This window comes from Typha angustifolia, chromosome 14 (genome assembly GCF_048772165.1).
Source record: "Typha angustifolia cultivar Huaian chromosome 14, ASM4877216v1, whole genome shotgun sequence".
Classification (NCBI taxonomy): domain Eukaryota; kingdom Viridiplantae; phylum Streptophyta; class Magnoliopsida; order Poales; family Typhaceae; genus Typha; species Typha angustifolia.
This window is the reverse complement of record NC_133252.1, coordinates 10660741-10682983: the sequence shown is the minus strand read 5'-3', so window position 1 is coordinate 10682983 and position 22243 is coordinate 10660741. Positions and strand designations below refer to the sequence as shown.

Below are 22243 nucleotides of genomic sequence, written 5' to 3'. Positions count from 1 at the left end.
TACTCAAAATCTTCTAGTTCCAATATAATCATTCACTCCAATTAAGATTTTCTGTCACATAGCCTTATTTGAGTTGTATAACAGGTAAAATTTTGTGTGTACAAACAAAATACAAAGCTCGCAAGACGAATAAACATATCTACAGTAGCAAATATACAATTAAATTTTACTCAGTAAGAGCAAGAAACCATGAATGTACCATGTCGAGGTGGTGGCCTGACAAAGACCGTCAAGAGCACGAGCTAGGACCAGTATCAGGAGAAGTCCCATAGGATCAATGCGATTTCCATCTTCATTATCTGACGATGACTGCATACAGCAACACATGATGAGAGTGAGATGCGGTGATTGTTAAATAGAAGAGCTTGGAAGCACCACATAACACTAGAGAAAAGCAGCTATAACATCAACTTCAAAGTTCTAATGTACTCGGAATGGGTTCTGAATGCAATGCTGTGAAGTTTACCAACCTTTATTGCTCTTTCCGTTACATGGGGAGTTGACCAGACTAAGGGCATCCTCTAACTTCAACAAAATAAAGTTCTGTCTAGTCACAGTCCATTAGTTGCACCCATGAGGCACCAATTACTGATCATTGATTATTAGTCTAGTAGAGTATCCTGGTCCTTAGATGGAGAAGGGACATAACTATGTAATTCAGAATGACCGACAACTTGAATTTTGACAAGAAAAATATATGAAAATAATCAGTAATTAATTATTTCAAACCCTTACCCCATTATTCTCTTCCATATTACAGAATCCAAAACTCAAAACAAGAGGACTTCACAACAAATACGGCATACTCTGATGTCTGACATAAATGATTAGAATGCAATTATAAGATCACCTAATAGCAGCTACTAGGACAAATATCCTATGTACAAAAATAAACAAATCACGCTGCACAGTTTATTTCAGTTGTTAAAATGGAAAAGGAGCTCACTTAATTTATTAGCTCAAGGAATTCCGGGAAGCTTGGATATTTAGGCTCCCATCCAATCTCAACACGAGTCTTTGAGTTATTCATCCTCTTACCCAAAGGATCATCTGTGCCTGAAATCAAGATACCACTCAGTTAGATTACAGATCAGCTTTATTTTCCCAGAACAGATAATCAAATTGCCTGTGAAGCCCTGGAACTTCTTGCTAAACTTTCTGCTTCGGTTCATACAATCCATTATCTCTTGCCTGCAGAAGGGAACTTTTGAACATCATTTAAAATATTTATGGATGACAGATACAAGGACAACTATTGCCGCATGTGATGAATTGTTTCCATATAAAGAATGCCATAGTTAAATGTGTAGGTGAAGAAAAGGCAGTCAACTAACAAAGACCTGGATAGAGGATGATTATCACAACCCACAAAGAGACGTTCACGAAGCTTCTTTTTCATAATTGCTATCGAGAGCGAAGCAGCATCCTGCAAAGCATAAGTTAGTACTAATGTCTAAATTCTAAAACCTACAGACTGAGAAGTGCACCTTAAATTCAATCTGGAAACCGCTGAAATTATGGTAGTAAAACAGTATATCTATCATGTTTAACATGAACAACTGTCATATGTTTATTAAAACACAATATGATTCATTGATTCTTATACAGTTATACTGCTTTCTCAGAAAAATGTTATCCATGGCATCCCTTGCAGTGGGGAATTTAACTAAAGAAGCTTAATATTAACAACCGCAATACAAAAACTATAAGCACATGGTTTTACAGGAAAAGCAGAATGATGTCTTGTTATGGGAAACATTAAAACAAAGATAAAATTTCCTTTAAAAGGTAAAGAAGAATTGGACTTATAAATATTGTTTAATCTTTTTAGGCTAATTTAATCCCTAGGTGGCCACATAATGATAGCTTAACACGGTAAATGAATAGACAATCATCTAATCATGCTTTAAAGCCAATCCAACAGGTTTCTAGATATGCCAATGAAACCAATATGAATTTCTAATCTTCCTAGGTAAAAACCACATAGCAACATTGCATTCTGAATATCTAGGAAAATAATGTGTAAACTTCATATGGTGGTATTCACCATTATTCAAGCAATCTATTTTCTTCCCTGCCTAATAAGTCCATAATATCTTTCTTCTTTCTTAGACTCAGAACTCCTACATGTTCACTGACTGCAATTCAGGATTCGGTTATTTATTTCTCACAAAAAAGCCTTGCATCTTTATAATCCTAAGCACTCCACTATGACCATCACCTGCATTTCAGGGGCACAGAGCAAAGATGAATCTCAATTATACCGGTTATAGGTTTATAGCATCTCTTATCATGGTATTATGCCTCATTGACATTATATAATTAAGATCGTGAAATAAGCCTGATTTATTTCAATGCAGGATATATAATCTCAATATGGTAGAAGTTCATCCTTGACTCAGCAGGCAGATCAAAAGCATTTTCTATTAAAAAACTTTATCGATTATCGGATCAATGGGATATAATATGCATCATCATACACATATACAGAACCACTTAATGCAAACTTCCATTTCAAACCTGATTTGATGTTTAAGCTCATCAAGAATAGTTTAGGGTCAATTTAATTCTCCACCATGGAAGAACATGAGAATGTAAAATTTACGAAATTTAGTACCAGATTATATTTCATTAAACAAAAACACACAGAGAAAGATTTATAGATGTTGTGCATAAATGCTGATATATCAAAGAGAAGTTGTCGATTGACCTCATAATGGATAAGATTGAGTATATGATCAGGACGGGAGTCAACAGTTCCTTTCTCCAACCAATAAACATGAGCACCTTTATCTGCTTTGTGAAAACAGTCAAGGAGAGAACAAAATTGGAACACATTTTCATCCAACATTATACTTCTCTGATTTCTAATGCATGTGTCTCAACAATAGTGCACAATCGCACATTTACTTTAAGGATATATATAGCCCTGCTAGCCTCAGAACACATCCTCCAACTTCCAGAACTGCTGCTTCTGCTTTTAGAAGTACATCAGTCCGAGGACTTCTACCAATTGGCACTACTGGAGATTCCTACAAAATGATGAAAGATAACAAAGAAAATATTATTGTTTTACCATAAGTGTATGTTACACAGTTGCAAGAGGTAAAACTTTACTAATTAAATCTACTACAAGAAAATATGAAGTTTAACTACTGAAAAGAGAACCCATTGTCATAATTTAAAGAATTAACCCATTAGCGCCCGTTTACTTCAGGAATAAATTATTTCATATTCTGGAATACAACTCTTTATTCCAGAATAACAAGCTATACATCATAATAACTCTATTCTAGAATATAAACAATATTCATCAAACTTACATTTTATACCACATACTAACTCAATTACTAATTTATTCTTGATATCTATTTCATCAACCTATTTTATATTAACATGATAATTTCATTAAAAAAAAATTTCATTTTTTCTTTCATTTTATATCACATCAAACGTAATTATGACACCCTTATTCCAAAATATAGATGAACAAAAAAATAGTTATTCCTAGAATAAATACCTCATTTTGAGAATAACAAAGAGGAATATCTATTATAGAATTGACTTTATGCCTAAAGTAAAAGAAGACTTGACATTCTCATATAATTTGAAAAAAATAACATGATATATGAGATCATTTAAGTCAAACTAAACAAATATGAAAAGTTCTAACTAATGCAAATGAGATAGTTAATACTTAATAGGTAAGAAAGTAATTCAGAGCATAACTATGGATTCCATGAGAATGCGGAAAGTATATCTTGTTTTGGGTAAAACAACCTCAATTTGAGTTACACAATAAGTCATGGTAAAACAAGAACGAGGACCAAAAAAAACTGATTGAATTAGAAGGCAAAGGGGACCATGATCTGCTAGCTGGTAATTAGAGTTTGAATGGGAATTTGTGGAACTTGATAATCTCAAGTAAAATGTAACTCAAGTCTCATTAAGCATGGAATAATATCTCTAAATCTGCAGAAACGTCCACCCTAAAACCAGAAATAGTAGAGGTTCGAGAGGTGAACTTGTACAGGATAAAATAGTTTAGACTGCAAGTCAACATTTAGCTCAAATTTCGCCCGCCATGGGAAAATGATTCTCTCATAAATCACATACTGGTACAATTAAGAGCACCGGCATAGCTGATGGTCAATCTCATAGACAAGTCCAAAAGGTTTCAAGACCATAGAACAACTCAAATGATTTACTTATTATGCATTTTCCAATCTTCTCTTTAGGTACTACATTATAGGGTTTATGTTTCTATTTAGAAGTCGCAGGGCATTTACAAGCAAGTTTCTTAGGAGTCATCTCCAAATCAGAAGAAATTGTTTCAGACTTTCAGTGCCAATCGGCTGAAAAGGGATAAGAATTATAGGGTGATTCAAGCAAGGTTCCCAGTATCGGGATCGGTATCGGCCGTCCAGAAAAACGATACGTATCGGCCGTATCGGCCGTTCGTATCGGATCGGACTATTTTTTAATTATATAAAATTCTAAATATTATTTAAAAATGCAGAAAAATTTAGAAAAATGACAAAAAATAAGAAAACAAAAATTACTCACATATGAAGTCTAAAAACTTAAAAAAATGTATTAACTTACTCAAAATTTAAAACTTTGTTGAATACCGAGCTGGTTCTCGTAAATTTCTATAGTCTTCATCATCATAATCACCATAAGTTTGTAAATATTGATGTCTGGGACCTGATGCTCCAAAAAGTGATTCCATCATACTAGTCATATTGTATGGATCTTGTTGTGTGACTTGCGTTTGAGGAGGATAATAACCAGCATTTGGATCTTATTGTGTGACTTGCGTTTGAGGAGGATAATAACCAGCATTTGGATCTTGTGTCTGAGAATACTGAGGATACTGAGGATAATAACTAGCATATGGATCTTGTGATAGCTCCAAACAATAAATACTCGATGTACCATAATCATAGGAACCAAAATGCATCTCATGACGACGTCGTTGATATGTATATATATCCTCAGTTTCTCTGTCTTCACTCCTTATGCCTCCTTGACTTTCCTCAACAAATTTAGATGGAACGATCTCACCACCATATGTATCATCAGGACTATGACTCGTACCAGCCTCTACCCTCGTCGTGGTCTCTCCCAATATTTTATCTAACCATGGGTTATCTCTGTCATCTAATAACCTGTCCTCCATTTCTCTGATCCATGGAGTCAAGGGGTCTTCTTCATCAAAAACATGATTTAAATCAATCAGTTGTTCATTTTCTGCCTTTCTTCTTAAATTTCTCTCCCTCAATCTCATATTATAATGACAAAAAACTAACTTCTCCAATCTTTCCATTGTCAATCGGTTGCGTGTTTTTGTGTGGATTAAGGAAAAAGTAGTCAAATTTCTTTCATACTGTTATGAAGACACAGTTTGACTTAAAATCTTCTTTGCTATTGGCGTCAAATTTGGTGCCTCCTCCCATCCATAAATAGACCACCATTCAGCTGGAGTGTTATGAGATATAGCTGCAGCAACTTTAGCAGTACTGAATTGCCCAGCTCTTAATCTATATCTCTCCATCTGAAATCAGAAATATATTATTAGCTTATTGATTATATTGAAAGTTAAAACTTGAAACAAATAATAATAAAATTATTTAATTGAATCATAACTCATTTCTTTATCACACAGGATTTGTTTATGAATATCGGGCTCAAGCTTGCTGATTACCTTCCTAACCCCCAACAAGACTTCACTATCATTATTGACATTTTTAGAGAATTGAAATCTTGGATTAAGAAAATACCCTGTAGAAATTTAAAATTTGTAAATTGTAAGCATTCAAAATTTTAAATATTCATAAATAAAAGTAAATTAAAACTTAAAACTTAAAAGCATGCTTACCAGCAGCGTGTATATCTCTATGTAGTTGTTTGTTCTATCTAGAATCAATCATCTTCCACCACTTCCTATAACTTTGGCCCACATTTTTTTTATTGATTCTTTAGCTATGTCCATTGCCTCATATAAGAAACCCATCTCAGACTTGTCATCACTGTCTACAAGTCTTAATACTTTGACAAGAGGTTCAAATACTGCGGTGGCAATTGTAATATTATCCCAAAATGTATTTCCAAGAGCCATATTTTTCAAAGTTTCACCTAAAGATTTATTTTTAGGTTTCATATTCTTAATTTTCATAGACCACTCCTGTGATGTAAACATCCGCATAATATCATCCTTGTAGCGCATGATGCTCTCCAAGGCTAAAAAGTGAGTGGCAAATCTAGTGACGCCGGGTCTGATGATCTCCCTACCACCAGTCATCTGCCTGAGCAAATTAAGAACCCAACCATGGTTATATATAAAATTTGTTAACCTCTGACCTTCACATATGACCATGTCGATTTCAGGCTCTTTTGCAATATCCTCTAACATCAGATCAATACAATGTGCAGCACATGGCGTCCAATATAAATGAGGTCTTTTAATCATCAGTAAATTTCCAGCAGCTTTATAATTTGCCCAATTATCAGTAACCACTTGGACTACTCTTTTTTCACCAATTTCTTGTACCACCTCATCCATCAACTGACAAATATAATCTGCATTTTTAAAATGAGCAGTAGCATCCACAGACTTTAAAAATATTGTCCCCATGCCAGAGTACACTAAGAAATTAATTATATTTCTTCTGTTTTGTGTACTCCACCCATCACACATCAGTGTACAACCAAATTCATCCCAATACCGTTTAAATGTCTCAATATAAGTATGAAGTTCATCTACCTCTGAGTCAAGATATTTAGTAGCAATATCATTTGAACTAGGAGGGAGAACACCAGGCCCTACTGATTGTATAGCATCCACCATAGTGTGATAGTAAGGGCTATCAGCTACATTGAAAGGAATATGGTTGTAGAAGAAAAATTTAGAGATAGCTTTACCAATGTGTTTCTTTGCATTTTTAATTCCTTTGAGAGCTGTCTTGATTAAAGTCTGTGTACGACCCCTTTTTTTTGAAGATATGTATCCATTGGTCCAATATTTTCAGACTCTGCTGTAACACCAGGAGTCCTATGGGTAGAACTACTGCCCCCATATTCTCTCTCTCCTCGTATATTAACTGATCTAGATCTTTGAAAATTACCACCAGTGCTTCTTCTCATCTCTTCCTCTTCTCTATGCATATTTCTGCTCTCTTTTATTGCCCTCCTCATCTGTCTGTCCTCCTCATCCTCCTCACTTTGCTCACTGCTATCATCATCAATGTGTACGGGATTATGCATCAATTCTTCACGAATCATTGACTCTCTTTGTTGTGCAGATTGTTTATCCTTCTTTTTGCCAATTAAATGAGCCAACATCTGCTTTCTAACTTCCAAAGACACTTGAGTGCAAGCTACTACATTTCCTTGTCTTCCAGCTAAATGTTCTTTCAAACGGCTGACACCACCACTCATTTCCTTTCCACACCAGTTGCATTTAACGCGTTTTTTATCTTGCCCAATAGTGCTGCAATGTTGCCACCCAATATCGGTATCATATGACTTCTCTTTTGGAGCCATTGATATTTTAGCTCTGCAACTAAAAAACATAAATTAAAATTAAAATAAAATATAGTCTCTACTCTCTACTGCAGCAGCAGCATGCTTGCTGCAGGTGCATCACAATGGAAAAAAAAAAAAAAAAAAAACTGAAAAAAAAACTTACCGAAAGTCGCCGGAGATCGAGGTCGTCGGATAACGTCGTCGGAGATCGAGATCACCGGAGAGATGGAGATCTACTCACTATTCAGTCACCGGTGAGAAAAAGAGTAAGAGATCTGTGAGAAAGAGAGAAAGAAAGAAAAGAGAGAAAGAAAGAAAAAAGAGAAAGAGAGGAAAGAGAGGAAAAGAGAGAAAGAGAGAGAGAAAAGGGAGAGAGGCAGGTGGGGGGTGGGGACATCAATTATTGATGTCCCCCGGGTCGGATCCGACCCGTTCCCACCCTTTTCGGTCGGGATCGGCCGAAACAGCCGATCCCGACCGAAACGGATCGGGTTTCGGCCGAAACCGCAGCCGAGGATCGGGATCGGCCCGAAACCAGTCAACTGACTGGTTTCGGCTAGGATCGGGATCAGCTAGGGCCGATCCCACTCGGGATCGGCCGAAACTGGGAACCTTGGATTCAAGTGTGCTTTACTGATCAAACTCATGTTCTGGGTTGTACTAGTTCTTTCTTCACTACTAAGTTCTAATTACTCTCTAATCTAGTACCTTTTCTACTTACCAGTGTAAAACAAAGCCTTTCAATGATTCTTATCAAGGCTATTACTAGGTACCTGACAAGATAAATCAATCGCTATGATATAGTCAACAAACTGCAGAAAATGTTAAATCATCAAAAATTAAATTCACAAAAGATGAATTTATTCAGATTTTGGACTTCAGAGTATGACATAGCAAACGGTGTGATCACTGTAGTGATAATTTGTATTAGATGTAAAACCTCATCACAGAAGCCATTGTCGCTGCAGTCATATGCAGCCGTACTAGATGTAAAGAGGAAAGAACCTTCACCACTCCAGTTTGATGCTGCCAATCTGCACATATTGAATTCAAACATATTATTCATATCAACCTTCTACTTCAATGACTGCATACAAGTGATACAACATCTTATCAAAATGAAATATCAAATATAAAATTAAATTCCAGTAAAAAAGACATCAAAGCTAACAACACAAATTTGCCATGTACTTAGATGTAAAATCATGTAATAAAATATATGAAAATTGCTTATTTTAAGAATACTACTACTCCACAATAGCAGAAGGACAAATATAGAAATCTCAGATATTATAGTCTATAATTAAGAAGTTGGTTTACACTCAACTGTCTTCATATTTCTAGGAAAAAGCTGGTATGAGTAAAAATGACTATTTATCATGGCAAATTTGTGCTTGCTTGAATGGCAACATGTTAGCATTATAGACTGCCATTTACCTGACATCACCCTGATAATCTGCAGTTCGAGATGGAGGAGCACAGAAAATAACATAAGGAACTTTACAAGCAGTTGTTGATCCTTTTAGTGAAGGAATGATCCCAATTTCAACCAACTCATCATGATGATCTGTACTCATTGTCTGACCATAGATTTTGCTTCCTGGATGTTCCTATTAAGATAAGAAAGGAAGAAGACTTTTCTTATTTTGATTAAAATATCACACGCCACAAGGATATTGAGGAAGCAATTAGGATAATAACAGCTTCAAGGATAAAAAGAATATAAGATATTTGAAAGCAACAAACTTCTAGCATGAATCACAGAATACTGTCACAAATGATCAATTATATCATACATTTGGCAAGTCTAAGGGGTATAGCCATGTCATGGAAGAACATATTTCTGAAGTAATAGGAAATTTGACTGTTCCATAAATGATGTGGCCATATCTGTACTAGGACAATTTTCTTTTATTTTCTCAATGAATCAAATCTCATCCATCAAATTTATCAAATCTAGATGTCTTTAATCTCTCCAAATCTAGATATCAATATGGACAAGACAGAACTTTGCACTTGCAATGACAGTGTTGTCAAGCAGGGACACGGAAAAGCATAGCTGCTTGCTTTCAAAATAATAAGTACCATTGTTATCCCTTTGCCCCATAAAGAAATGAAAGAAGATACTATTTGTAGTTACTATTTACTAATACGTAATGTTTAATACGGCATGAGGATAAGATACCAATGATTGAAAAGCAGGTTGTTCAAGAAACTAAATTAGGAAATGAATTCATACTTTGACAATTCCATGATATTAACAGAGTAGACATGTATCTAAACTTAAAAGTTCTTTCCACTAGAATAGTAAGTAATCATATAATGTAAATTGCCTCACAAAACTTAAGCTATCAGTACAACATAGTAAACACTTTTCCAGCATTACTCATGCTGAAAAATAGCATCAATAAGACCAGAGTTAATAAATTTCTAACAGCATAACTAGGTTGATTCACTTGTGTATTTTTCATCAAATTACATCCTTCAGCCTCTTTAGGATGAAAGTTCACTCTTTAATTGATAGAAACTCATGGGCCCTGTTTGGACAATATGGCAGCTATACAGATGATTTCTTTAAGGAGTGGGAAAAAGAAAACAAGATACACTGCTTGTGTGCAATATAGTGACACAAAGGACAGGATAGTCCAAGGTTTGTGTGCACTGCTGTCACGAAAAACAGTTCAGACTGACAAATTTTGATTAGCAAGAAAAATTTAGGAACCGGCATTCATCTACAATTTGCATACATGCACAACATGTAATGTTAACAGTTAAATATCTTAGAGTAATTTGACAAAACCTTTTGCCACTTCTCGGCCACAATTCTACCAAGTACACCAGGCCCCACAATCAACAAATCATTCTCTCCAACAACACCAGGAGATGATATCTTCAATCCTGCATCATTAAGTATGTCTGCAGCCACTAATGTGAGAAAACAAGCTTTAAACATCCTTTTTTGTCAAGCAATTTATCTTTTGATAAAATTGTTGTAAACACCAACCATTTCATTAGTAGATAAAATGATAGACAACATGTGATCCAGACATACAGAAAAGAGGCATCATGGACACAAAGAAGGAACACGTAGAAAGATGATTACAGAACTTGTGTATTCTAAAATAATGCGAATGAAAGTAAGCCTCTTTCTGCTAATTACGATCTTCTCACTTTACATTATAGATATAATTAATAGGTCCACGAATGCTGTCTTTCTGAGTGTAATGAATCCCAAGTTAACAAATGCATGTTACAGCACAATTTTCCATAGTAGAGAAGGGGACAAAAATTTATGACTAAAATTGTGGGGAAGCAGAACCCTTGAGAATCTTTTTAACAAATGCATGTTACAGCACAAATTCCATAGTAGAAAAGGCAAATTTATGACTAGAACTGTGGGGAAGCAGAAACCTTGAGAATCTTTTGAGAAAAATTGTATGTATAAATGGAAAGTTGGATGTCATATAAAACTAAGACATCAATGAATATCTTAATACTGTTTTCTTTTTCATGATTGATGTAACAGACATTCTTAACACTTTCCTGAGGAAAGGTAATTCTGTATCCTTTTGTGGATTCCTTATAGATAAAAGAAGGGTAATTTTCTATTAAAAGAGTAATGTTGCATTCCGGAAGAACCATGGCAGGTGCAATGGTAGTGGTAGAACTCCATTGATCAAACTGCATGAGGGACAACTAGGAACAAAGAGGTCATTTACTAAATTAACTCCATTGATGTCAAGAATTTATAAATTCTCCAAGATGGACCAAACCCAAGACAATTTGCAGGAAGCAAGGATTACCAAATTGGAACTACTAGGAAGTTGTAATATTATCGAGAAAAAAAGGGCTCTAAAAACCCCTGCTCTCTCCATGTGTTACAAAATGGAGCCGACCTGCATATTATGCAGAGTGGTTACCGCACAGTCCAGGAGTCCTGTGTAGGACTCTAGCCTATATTAAAACACTGAGGATATGATTCGAAAGATATCTCCACCACACTGCACTAGGAAAGGGGATAGCCCTGGATTGCACCTTGGAAGTCATACAGCAATTAATCCTGCATGAGAGGGCACCTATCTTCTTTACAGCTATGCATTCCTCCACATGCCAAATATCCTCGATGCAAGTTGCAGCATAAAAAAAAAAAAAATTTAAAAAAAATGCACCATTTTACTGTTACATTGAGTTTCTTCTTGAAATTTGTGAATTTATAGTTACTTATCATTCGACCTGGTTAATTATATACAATCGTAGACTAGAACAATAATTTCTACAGAATTACGCCCTTTTCTTCGAAAATGTTCCGATTTCCACTGGCTCCAGTGCAGAAAAGTAAAACCACAAATCATGTAGCAGCACATCATCTATCCCAATCCTTCCTTCATGTGAAAACAACTAGACCGGTGCAATTCTTGTCCCTCTCCGTTATCAAGAACATAACTTTCACGTTAAATTAGATATCCAAGATTACAAAAGAGATACCTTTCCCTACCAAGATAAAATTTTGCATCCGACCCAAATCTAGAATTCGCATAACAATGTAGAATTCAACAGCACAACACCGAATCCGGCATCATTGTATCGAGCTGAAGAAGAATAAGAGGTGCTTACCGAGAGGGGGAGAAAAGGGGGAGGAGGAGGAGGAGGAGGAGGATGCCATCGAGATGCGATACCGCTCTTTGGGGCAAGAGCTGGGTAATGGGAAACGGAGAAAGGAGAGGACTCTTCTCGGAAAGCGGGAGAGAGTGTGCGAGGAGGAGGAGAGACGAGGAGAGAGGAGACAAATAGGGATCGGAGCCGTTGAGACGACTTCCATTGGATAAAGCAATAAAAGCTTGAGGAGAGGATATATTTGCACTTAGTTTACTATTAGGAATTGGGTTAGTCGTTTGGTAGGCAGAAGCTTCTTGGGAGTATTAAAATATTGGGATTAGTGGAAGAAATTATAAAGTGTAACTAATGATTTCTTTTTCTTTTTTTTTCTTTTTTTTTTTTTTGATTGAATCCAAAAGTTTATGTGTTTGAAATCATCAAAATAGTTTTTTTTTTTTTTGGAAACAGAAATCCATTATTCATGCATAAGGTTTTTAAGAATAATTTTGAATGCACCTCTTAAATACAATTATGTACTTCTATATAACTATAATGATTACTTCAAGTATCAACTATCAACTATCAACTATCAACAGCTAAAAGAAAAACCGCAGTCTAACATTTAAGTCTCAAATACAAAACCAAAGAACAAGACAAGACTTCTAAATCATTTAGGATCAAAATTAAGGAGATTAAGTTAGATTAATGGTCAATATACACAGGAATAATCTACTATATATATATATATATATATTGATACAGTATCTTTAGGAACATCACATCAAGCCGCCTCTAAAATATTTCGTTATCTTTTTCAATGAAAAGAAGAGAAAAATTAAGTTATATCACATCAAGAGATATTATTAGATATTAAATAGTAAGCCAGATTCTTCTCTTATCTTCAATTTAGATGCCCAATGACTTGTAATTTGTAAGTCTGACTCTTCTCTTCAATTCTTAATATTTAATGTCTCAAAATTTCCATACTAAACAAACAAAAGTTATCTGGATTCTGATTTTTGTAACCACAAATAATTTGAAATTGAATTTTTCTATATCTTGTGGTCCTTTATAACAACAAATAATTTGAGATTGGACAGTTCTTGATAAAATCAGCACACTTTTTTTAAAGGACAATTTTATAAATTTATCAGATAATTGTCGGGTTGCAAAAGGCTCCATTGGAGTCGGAGGCCAAAATTTATACAAGTTCCAGATTATAACCCCCATCCCAAATATAACCAAAACTCAAATATCTCCCCATATTTGCTAACTAGTCTGTAGCCCAATTGACTTCTCTATTAATATGATTAATTTTGTAATTTTGGTAATTGCTAGTTAGGTGATTGATGTCTTTAATAGTGGACTCATGACCTATAGTGCCTGTTTATTTCCCTTCAGTATTCTAATCAGCCTTAGAGAGTTTGATCCTAACAAAATGTCTATAAATTCTAGATTATGAATAGTTAGGAAAGCCTCCCAATCCGCTGTTGCTTCCACTATCAAGGCAGAGTTGTATTGTCCACATCTTATACATGCAAAGATGGCCACGACATAGACTATTGAACAATGAAACCGACTCTTCCATTAGTTGACCTGTTTAGAAAGGAGCTATCAATATTTATCTTAACTCATCCTATAGGGGAGGCTCACAACAGGCCAATACTGAAGATGGGGTGGTTTTCATTTGACCAATGTACAACTAACAATTCATGATTCTCGTTTGCTAAAACTATCGACCGTGTCCATACCTTCTCAAGATCTTCTCGAATATTATTGAAGTGTATTTGATTTCTATCTTCCAAACGTGCCACAGTAAGACTACTAAGCAAGTTCGCAACCAAACCTTATCTTTCGTCGGCAGCCTCTCTCCCTCTTCCAGCCAAAGACCATCCAACTATCTATCACCAAAACTAAGGTCAACCAATAGAGCAGAAGAAAGATTCTGTTAGGAGTCTTCCTCAAGCCATCTGAATGTCCAAAGACTTCAAATAAAATCCAATAATCTTCGCGCTCCTAAATGGATAGGATAATAGACAAGATAGAATTGCCCAAGTCGGGCCCAAAAATTCTCATCAAATTTCCATTGACCATTACTTACAAGGTCCTGATAACATCAAAATTAGCACACTTAAAAAGAGTTCGAATAGAAGCTTCTCTCTCTCTCTCTATATCTATATATTTATTTAATTCTATTTCTTTTTGACTTGTTCAACATCCAATCCAACTCCCATTAGCCCAAAAGGAGGACTTTTTTTTCCCTCTATTTTGAAATTTAATGACTAAAATATAAAGAAAATAAGATGTTATAACATATCCTGCATCGTTAAGTACGGGAGTTTACTATTTTGACAAAGCGGGTCACAATCGGTACTTCCAATGTTTTCTTTTCATCCCATTATAAATGATTTAATCATTAAAAACAAATTATTATTGTTACTTCAAAGAATTTTTGAGGCTTACGATAGAGACAAGGAAAATTATTAGCCATAATTGGAGCACGCATGATTGATTTCATCACCATTCCACCAAATTTAATTCAAATAAACAATAACAAGATGTTGTTATTAAAATTCTCATAGTAAACTAATTACATGTTAATCTCCTCATCAACCAAACTAAGCTTTTTAATTTTCTTTTTCTAGACGAAAACTTTAAACTCAACTGAATAAAAATAGAATAATAATAAAGCCCAAGGAAATTACCATATAATTATTATTATTTGAAATCGTATGTCTATCAATAATTCTACGTACGTACGGAGAGAATCAGAACGACGACCTCTTAAAATTCGTATAAAATTAAATTATAAGCCGATAAAATCCTTGAGTGTTGAGATAATCAAACAATTTAGATCAATCAATTTGAAACCGAGTTATTTGAATTTGACCAAATTTTGCAACAAAAGAGAAAAAAATCTCAAAATTCCCAAATATCCCAAATGAACGTATCATCCAATCAATCCTCTGACGTGTCGTTATTATTATTGGCCACCTATGTGCGCCCAAACACCCATCCTAATATCTCTCAGCAGTTTCCTATTTTACCCTCCTATACTGGTGATAAATATAATAATACCCTTCTATTCCTAAAGGTCCCACCTCTTTTCTCTTTATTACGCTTTTACCGCCTTCTTCTCCTCCTCCTCCTACTCCTCCTCCGCCTCTCAAACTCCGCGAACTCCAAAGAGTACTGAAAGAAGGCGACGACCTCAAAACCCTAGTAAACCTGGGGGTTACCACTCCTCTACTTTGCGGGAACCCCGATCCGTCGGCGATGTGGTGACCTAAGCCATGGGCTGCGCCTTCGGTAGACCGGCTTCGCCCGCTCCATCCTCCACCTCTCGCGGCGAGAGAAATCAGGCCGCCGACACAGGGAGGAAGCTCCGAGCCGCCTTGACTAAGATCGAGACCGCCACCGTCGCTGGCGCCGGCGGCGAGGCTAAGGTCGAAGTTGGGGAGCCTCCAGAGAGGCCGCGCCGGCGGCGGCGGCCGGACCCTAGGTTGAGCAACCCCCCGGGGCACGTGCGCGGCGAGCAGGTCGCTGCTGGGTGGCCGCAATGGTTGTCGACTGTCGCGGGGGAGGCCATCAAGGGCTGGACCCCTCGCCGCGCTGACTCCTTTGAGAAGATCAACAAGGTAAGAGCGTAATAGACTAGAGGAAAGGCTAATTCTGGTCTTTTCGGTGCTGTATCCGTGGTTTTGATGCTAAAGGTGACACACTTTTTGGGAATTTATAGATTGGACAGGGGACTTATAGCAATGTATACAAGGCCCGGGACATGTTGACTGGTAAAATTGTGGCGCTTAAGAAGGTCCGGTTCGATATTTCGGAGTTGGAGAGTGTTAAGTTCATGGCCAGGGAGATCCTGATACTGAGAAAGTTGGATCACCCAAATGTCGTGAAGTTGGAGGGATTGGTGACATCAAGGATGTCGCATAGTCTTTATTTGGTGTTCGAGTATATGGAGCATGACCTTGCTGGCCTTGCGGCAAGTCCCGAAATCAAGTTTACTCTGCCTCAGGTTTGATCTTTAAAGATGTCCAGTTGGGTATGTCTTAAGACTTTGAGCTTTCTTTGGATTTCTGTATGAAAGTAGTATGCTTTGAGCAGGTGAAGTGTTATATGCAGCAGCTGCTGTTGGGGCTGGAGCACTGCCATAATAATGGCGTGCTGCACCGTGATATCAAGGGGTCCAATCTCCTACTTGATAATAGTGGGATACTTAAGATTGCTGACTTTGGGTTGGCTGCATTCTTTGATCCCAAACACAAGCATCCCATGACTAGCCGGGTGGTCACGCTTTGGTATAGGCCACCGGAACTTCTCTTAGGGGCGACGGATTATGGCATGAGCATAGACCTGTGGAGTGCAGGATGCATTCTGGCGGAGTTATTGGCAGGGAAGCCCATTATGCCTGGCCGTAATGAGGTAGCTTTTGACCTTGAATTTCTCATAGGCTTTCCATTTTGACTAATGTGTTGCCTGATTTGCCAATGCCCAATGGTACAAGTGGGATAATACTCATTTAGTTAAAAGTGCTCATGTTGTACGGATGTTCCCAGATTCGAATATCAGTGACATTAGTTTCATTGGGACACTCTTAAGCTCTCACTTCTCTTAAAATAAAAGTGCTGCCTGTTCTTATGTAATTTATGTTCTAATCCTTTCTGACTATATGGAAGGTCGCTTAATGTCTGCAAGCAAACTGAGACACAAGGATGAGAAACTTACAACTGAGGTTTACCATATTTCGTTAGAATTTAATGATAAAAGTTCATAACCCTGAAGGGTTGAACTGTGAGTAGGACGTCTCCTTGAATAATATAAATATGACATTAATTTGCAGTCTTTGTTATGCTTGATGAACAAAAGATGATGAATACTACCATTGCCAAGGGATATCATAAGCAGATTGACTTGTAATTGAGTTTTTGTTATAGGAGCATGAGTTGTAGGAATCATACTTAAATGGGTAAACTACAATTTTGGAAGTCTAGTTCTCGTCAATATTTTCTTTAAATCATAATAGGTGTCCCGGGAACAATACAAAGACGGGTCTCTGGTTTTCATATGTTGCTATTGCTTTTCAAAGAATCAAGAATAATTAGGTTTGACTCTTTCAGATGTAGAACTTCAATATTAGTTCTGAATTCTGATATAGTTCTTATGGGTGCTTGCTGACAGGATCAATGGAAGACAAATTATTGTGCCTTGGTTCTTTTGAAATATTCACATAGAAAATTTTATTAAATGCCTTTGCAAGAAATTGATTCATGTTAAGTTCTCACTTTTAGAGATGCTCGTGTCCTAAGGCTGTTAAGAATGTTGGGAATAGACAAATGTGGCATTAAAAAATTTACATATTGAAATCTTCACACAAACTCTAAATTCAACATCATAGGCAATTGAAAAGTATTACCAATTTACAATATATCAAGACTAATATGGCAACGATATCAACCCATTGAGAAGAAGTCATTGCTGGGTTTTGTTGACAAAACCTTATATAAAAATTAGTTTTCTTTATATCTGTATATTAGAAGCTTTGTTTAAATGGGCTAATGTTTGAGTTTGCCAATGCAGTGTTAAGTTGGCGATTCTTCTTTTCATGTGACTTGGTATTTTTTGAGTATCACTAGTAAGTTTTTTAGAACTCAGTCTTTGGGGTATAGCAAGACACTTAACTGTGTCTAGAACCCTCAACAATATATACTTATTGACTGCTAGTTTAATTAGACAAAGCTTACAGTATACTTGATGATTGCTTCTTGCAAGTATTTTGAACACTTCTGAAATATGAGATGGTGATACACTACAATATATCCTGATGTACATGCATATCAGTGGTATTGAAGGAACATTTAACTGCTTCTTGATTCTTCAAGCGCAATGCAGCTTTAGCAGACTCATCTGTTGTTTTTGTTCCTCAATTCATATTTTCTTGTTATTTTGCAAGTCATCTGTATTATTTTTTTACTGCAGATGCGTTCCTTTTCTATTTCAGCTGCACAAATAGTTGTAACCCTTTCACATTTATAGGTAGAGCAGTTGCATAAAATTTTCAAGTTATGTGGATCCCCATCAGATGAATACTGGAAGAAGTCAAAGTTGCCTCATGCTACAATTTTTAAACCCCAACAGCCATACAAACGTTGTATTAAAGAGACATTTAAAGATTTTCCACCACCATCATTGCCATTGATTGAAACTCTTCTTGCAATTGACCCAGCTGAACGTCAAACTGCAACTGCAGCATTAAGAAGTGAGGCAAGTTATTCCCTGACTATTTTATATTTACTACTTCTTTATTGCTTCCCTGAATAAGCATTATGGTGCTGGAAACAGAATGGTTCTTGATTCTATAATAGCATACTACTCAACATAAGATACCAAAGTCACTTTAAAGGGGAAATTTTATTTTATTCTGTCTTTATGTCATTTTAGTAGTCTGTATATTACAATCTCCTCTTTTCCTGCTAGATTTCATCTATCCTAATAATGATTCACAGACCTCTTTGGAATAGTGATGCCATGAACCTCTTTGGTGAATGGCATTTGTCCATGCCTTTCTGATAGCACGATCATTTCCATTCTGAAATACCTTCTCCGCTGCATTAGGGACCAGTTCCCATGCTCCCAATTTGATAGCCTGGCATACTATGTTATTACAGACTTAGCACATTTGTCACATGCAACCTACATCTAGTTCTATACTATGTGACATAACATACCATTCTTGCATAAACTGTTCAACTAAGCATAGTTGCCGTTTATATTTGGTAACATGTATATTATTTTTCCTTTTATGTTTTGCCTTTTTGCAGTTCTTTACAACTGAACCTTATGCCTGTGACCCATCAAGCTTGCCACAGTACCCACCAAGCAAGGAGATGGATGCCAAAATGAGGGATGAAGAAGCTAGAAGGTTCTTAGTTATCTACCTTGTCGACTTCTTCGATTTGTACATGCACCTGTTTAGGCCATTTTGTAGATCCTTCTTAGTAAACCTACTAGATTTTCATCATGAATGGTTATTTCTTTTCCGATTATATTGGAAATAAGATTTCTCGGGTGGAAAAACCAAAATCCAGCATAAAGTTATGCGTTTAGTTGGTTTCAACAGTTTCAGTGGAAACAGGTGAATTACCAATTCCTCGGTTGGCTTCAGACTAATCCTAGCTGAAATCGGTTGTTCTCATCTTTTCATGCTCTTAAAGGGATTCTTGGGATGGTAAAGCCAGTTCGGACTTGATTCAGAATTTCAGAGTTTGGTAACTTCACTTTTGTAGAGTTTGCGTACTCAATTATACTCGATGGTTATACCACCAATTGCTCAAACAGAGAACTAGCATTTAGCAGTGGGAAGTTAACATGACAACTTTCATAATGTCACATTGGCACACCATTTCTTCCTCCCTCTTCATTTTATGCATTGCTTTTTTAACTACTTTACAGTTTACATGTTTCATAGTTTTACTTTATGCTCTAGAAGTGGCCTCAAGTATTGATGTCATTTTCTTGGTACTCCAACTTTAATTGTTGATTTGTTGGGCAATTTTGAGTTGCATATACTTGTGCCTGACATGTTTTCTTTCAGATTTGTGGAATGACTTTGGGCCTTCTCTTAGTATCTGCATAAAAATAATGTTATCTTCTTTATCAGGTTACGACATGCTGCAAAGGCCAATGTCGATGGACCAAAGAAAACACGAACACGTGATCGAGCTCCCAAGGCAGTTCCGGCTCCGAATGCTAATGCTGAACTCCAAGTAAATCTTGATGTATGTTGAAATTAAGTCTCCTTCATGTGGTCTAAGTACCTATTCATGGAATTATAGAATATGAGGATAATAACAAAATAGTTTCTTTAATGAAGCCTCAATTCTTTTTTGTCCAAAAAAAAAATGAAGCCTTAATTCTTATGTGAAATTTGATCCATAAGGAACTCTCTTATCATCATCATCTTTAAACTAGTAGCCACTGTCCTAAGGATTAGTACATGCGCTGCATAGGTGCAGTGTAGGCTTTTGTGGTTCCTGTGCCTCCCCCTAGGTATAATGGATATGATTTTTTAGTGCATACGTGTATTTTCTTGAACTACTATTGCTATATATATACAACATATCCTTTTATAGAGAAAAGCATCTATCTTCCATAGTTCGCATTGAGATTGATTTCTTCTGATTTCCAACTTGATCTGCATATAGTTATCAAATGAGTACTATTAACTATTAAGTACCGAATGCATATGTGTCCACACACTATATATGTGCTATGTAGCCTCTTGACTCCCCACTCCCCCAGTATACTGCAGTTGCCTTTTCGAACATTGCCCATGGCCACGGAGATTGTTGCAGTAATTATGCTTCAGAGCCCACTCTTGGAATCCAACAAAATATCTTCAAAATCTGATTCTGTTTCCACTGAAGCATAATAATGAATAAGTATACTTTGGCATCATAGGTGCTCTTTTGACATTTATTCTCCTTGTATATGAGTAATCATGTGTAAAATGAACTTGAAAGGAACAAAACTATTTCAAGAGTATATCATCAGACGTTCAGATTAACTACTACAAAGTGAGTTGAATAATTATAAAGAAAAGATGCTATTTAGTTGACAAGCACAAGAATGTTGATGTTCAATGCTTCTGCTATTAACCTGCCATTTTGGCAATTATATATAAAGGATCTTGTGGCAAAGACAGGACTAACTGTCTTTTGTTCATCTTCCTGATTGGAAAGTTTGATTTAGTAAGAGTACCATTTGGACATTAACAAGCTTGTATCTTCTAAATAGTGTTTGCTTTATCCTTGATTAGTCATCTTATACATGTTGATGTCAGTAAGGTTCGCGATACTGTTAGCAGCCTTCTGTTTACTTTTTATTATAGCTTCTAGCTGATGTCGTTCTGGTTTGGAAAAATAGTGTCTGTTCATCTTGAGCCCTCTTAATCTTTGTCAACTTCAATGCTCCTTAATGTGAGCTGTAGTGATGTGTTTGTACTTCTATTCAACATGCTTTTTTTAGATATTCACAAAAGTAACATACAGAAGTAAAGATAACAGTAGCTTTTGAAGCACTTCTGGCTACTCTCTTTATTTGTTTATCAAGGAAGTAGCAAAGTCTGCACTATACTATTTAACCAAGTAATCTTGCATATTACAGTGTGAAGTGAATGCAGCTTTTTTATGTCTGTCATTATAATGTGACCTTTTGTGCTAACAGAGAAGGCGCCTCATAACACATGCCAATGCAAAATGTAAGAGCGAAAAATTTCCGCCGCCTCATCAGGACGGAGCGATTGGCTACCCATCTGGTTCTTTGCGTTATATGGATTCGACATTTGATGCACCAGAAGATTCCTTTGGTACAATACTCCCCTACCAGAAGGACGGTGCAACAACATTGTCTGGACCATTAGCTGATCCTGGTGTTGCAGGCCATCTGGGATGGAAAAAACAGGCTGCAGGCGATATCCGTGTGGCTGCTCTTTCTAAGCAGCTTGCTGGTGCACATTCAAAAAAAGAAACAAAGAAAGACAAGAGCAGCACAAGGATCAGATAGGAATACGAAGTTGCAGTTTGTCTGAACACGAACTCAATTCATTTCACTGAAATTAGAGATGAAGTAAAGATCCCTAGCTTTTTTTTTTCATATCTTCTTTTTCTCTTCTTCTTTCCTTTCTTTTCAAGTTCTTTTGTTGGTTACTATTAGCATTTATATATGGGCCAAAACAACAACTTTACATGTATATTTTTTTTTCTCTTTTCATTTTGGTATCGAAACAATCTACCGTCTAGTTATGAGTTGAATAAAATGTTGTGGTATTGCCACATTCATTTGTATTTAATCTCCCCTGACAATTTCCTGGTGATGTTTTACTATTTTGTTGCAATGAGAGAATTCGCAAAGAGATTAACTGTGCATGTATTTCTGCATCCTACTTCAGGACTATCAATTATCATACTTTGTTCAGGTGATTTAAAGGAGAAACTAAAGTTGATATTTGTGAGCAAACAACTTAATAGGGATGGCAACTGGGACTGTGTCATGTTGGGTTAAGTCGGACCAGGTTAAATCTAAATAAATTAGATTTAAACATATCAAATGAGTT

The 22243-nt window shown here is 36.2% G+C and overlaps 2 protein-coding genes across 5 annotated transcripts; one reads left to right on the top strand and one right to left on the bottom strand.

Annotated features, from left to right (window-relative positions):
* LOC140775786 (uncharacterized) lies at positions 1-12393 on the bottom strand. Of its 4 annotated transcripts, XM_073119218.1 has the most exons (10): positions 12142-12393; positions 10328-10452; positions 8965-9137; positions 8468-8561; positions 2922-3032; positions 2711-2800; positions 1341-1426; positions 1127-1191; positions 947-1056; positions 1-309 (listed from the first exon to the last, which is right to left on the bottom strand). In XM_073119218.1, exons 1-9 carry the CDS (start codon positions 12344-12346, stop codon positions 947-949), a joined length of 1059 nt encoding a protein of 352 aa, XP_072975319.1. In that variant the 5' UTR covers positions 12347-12393; the 3' UTR covers positions 1-309. The 4 variants fall into 4 exon arrangements, 1 of the variants encoding a protein (XP_072975319.1); XR_012106811.1 differs by lacking the exons at positions 1-309; positions 947-1056; positions 1127-1191; ... (2 more) ...; positions 10328-10452; positions 12142-12393 and adding exons at positions 4606-5557; positions 5708-5784; positions 5882-7564; positions 7691-7767 and having other exon boundaries at positions 2893-3032; positions 8965-9012; XR_012106812.1 differs by lacking the exons at positions 1-309; positions 947-1056; positions 1127-1191; ... (2 more) ...; positions 10328-10452; positions 12142-12393 and adding exons at positions 4606-5557; positions 5708-5784; positions 5882-7558; positions 7691-7767 and having other exon boundaries at positions 2893-3032; positions 8965-9012.
* Positions 12394-15238: 2845 nt separating this feature from the next.
* Positions 15239-21880, top strand: LOC140775856 (probable serine/threonine-protein kinase At1g54610). The gene is made up of 7 exons (XM_073119322.1): positions 15239-15761; positions 15863-16147; positions 16237-16554; positions 18166-18393; positions 18951-19051; positions 19790-19907; positions 21355-21880. The coding sequence occupies exons 1-7, from the start codon at positions 15417-15419 to the stop codon at positions 21691-21693; spliced, it is 1734 nt and encodes a 577-aa protein (XP_072975423.1). The 5' UTR covers positions 15239-15416; the 3' UTR covers positions 21694-21880.
* Positions 21881-22243: the final 363 nt, after the last annotated feature.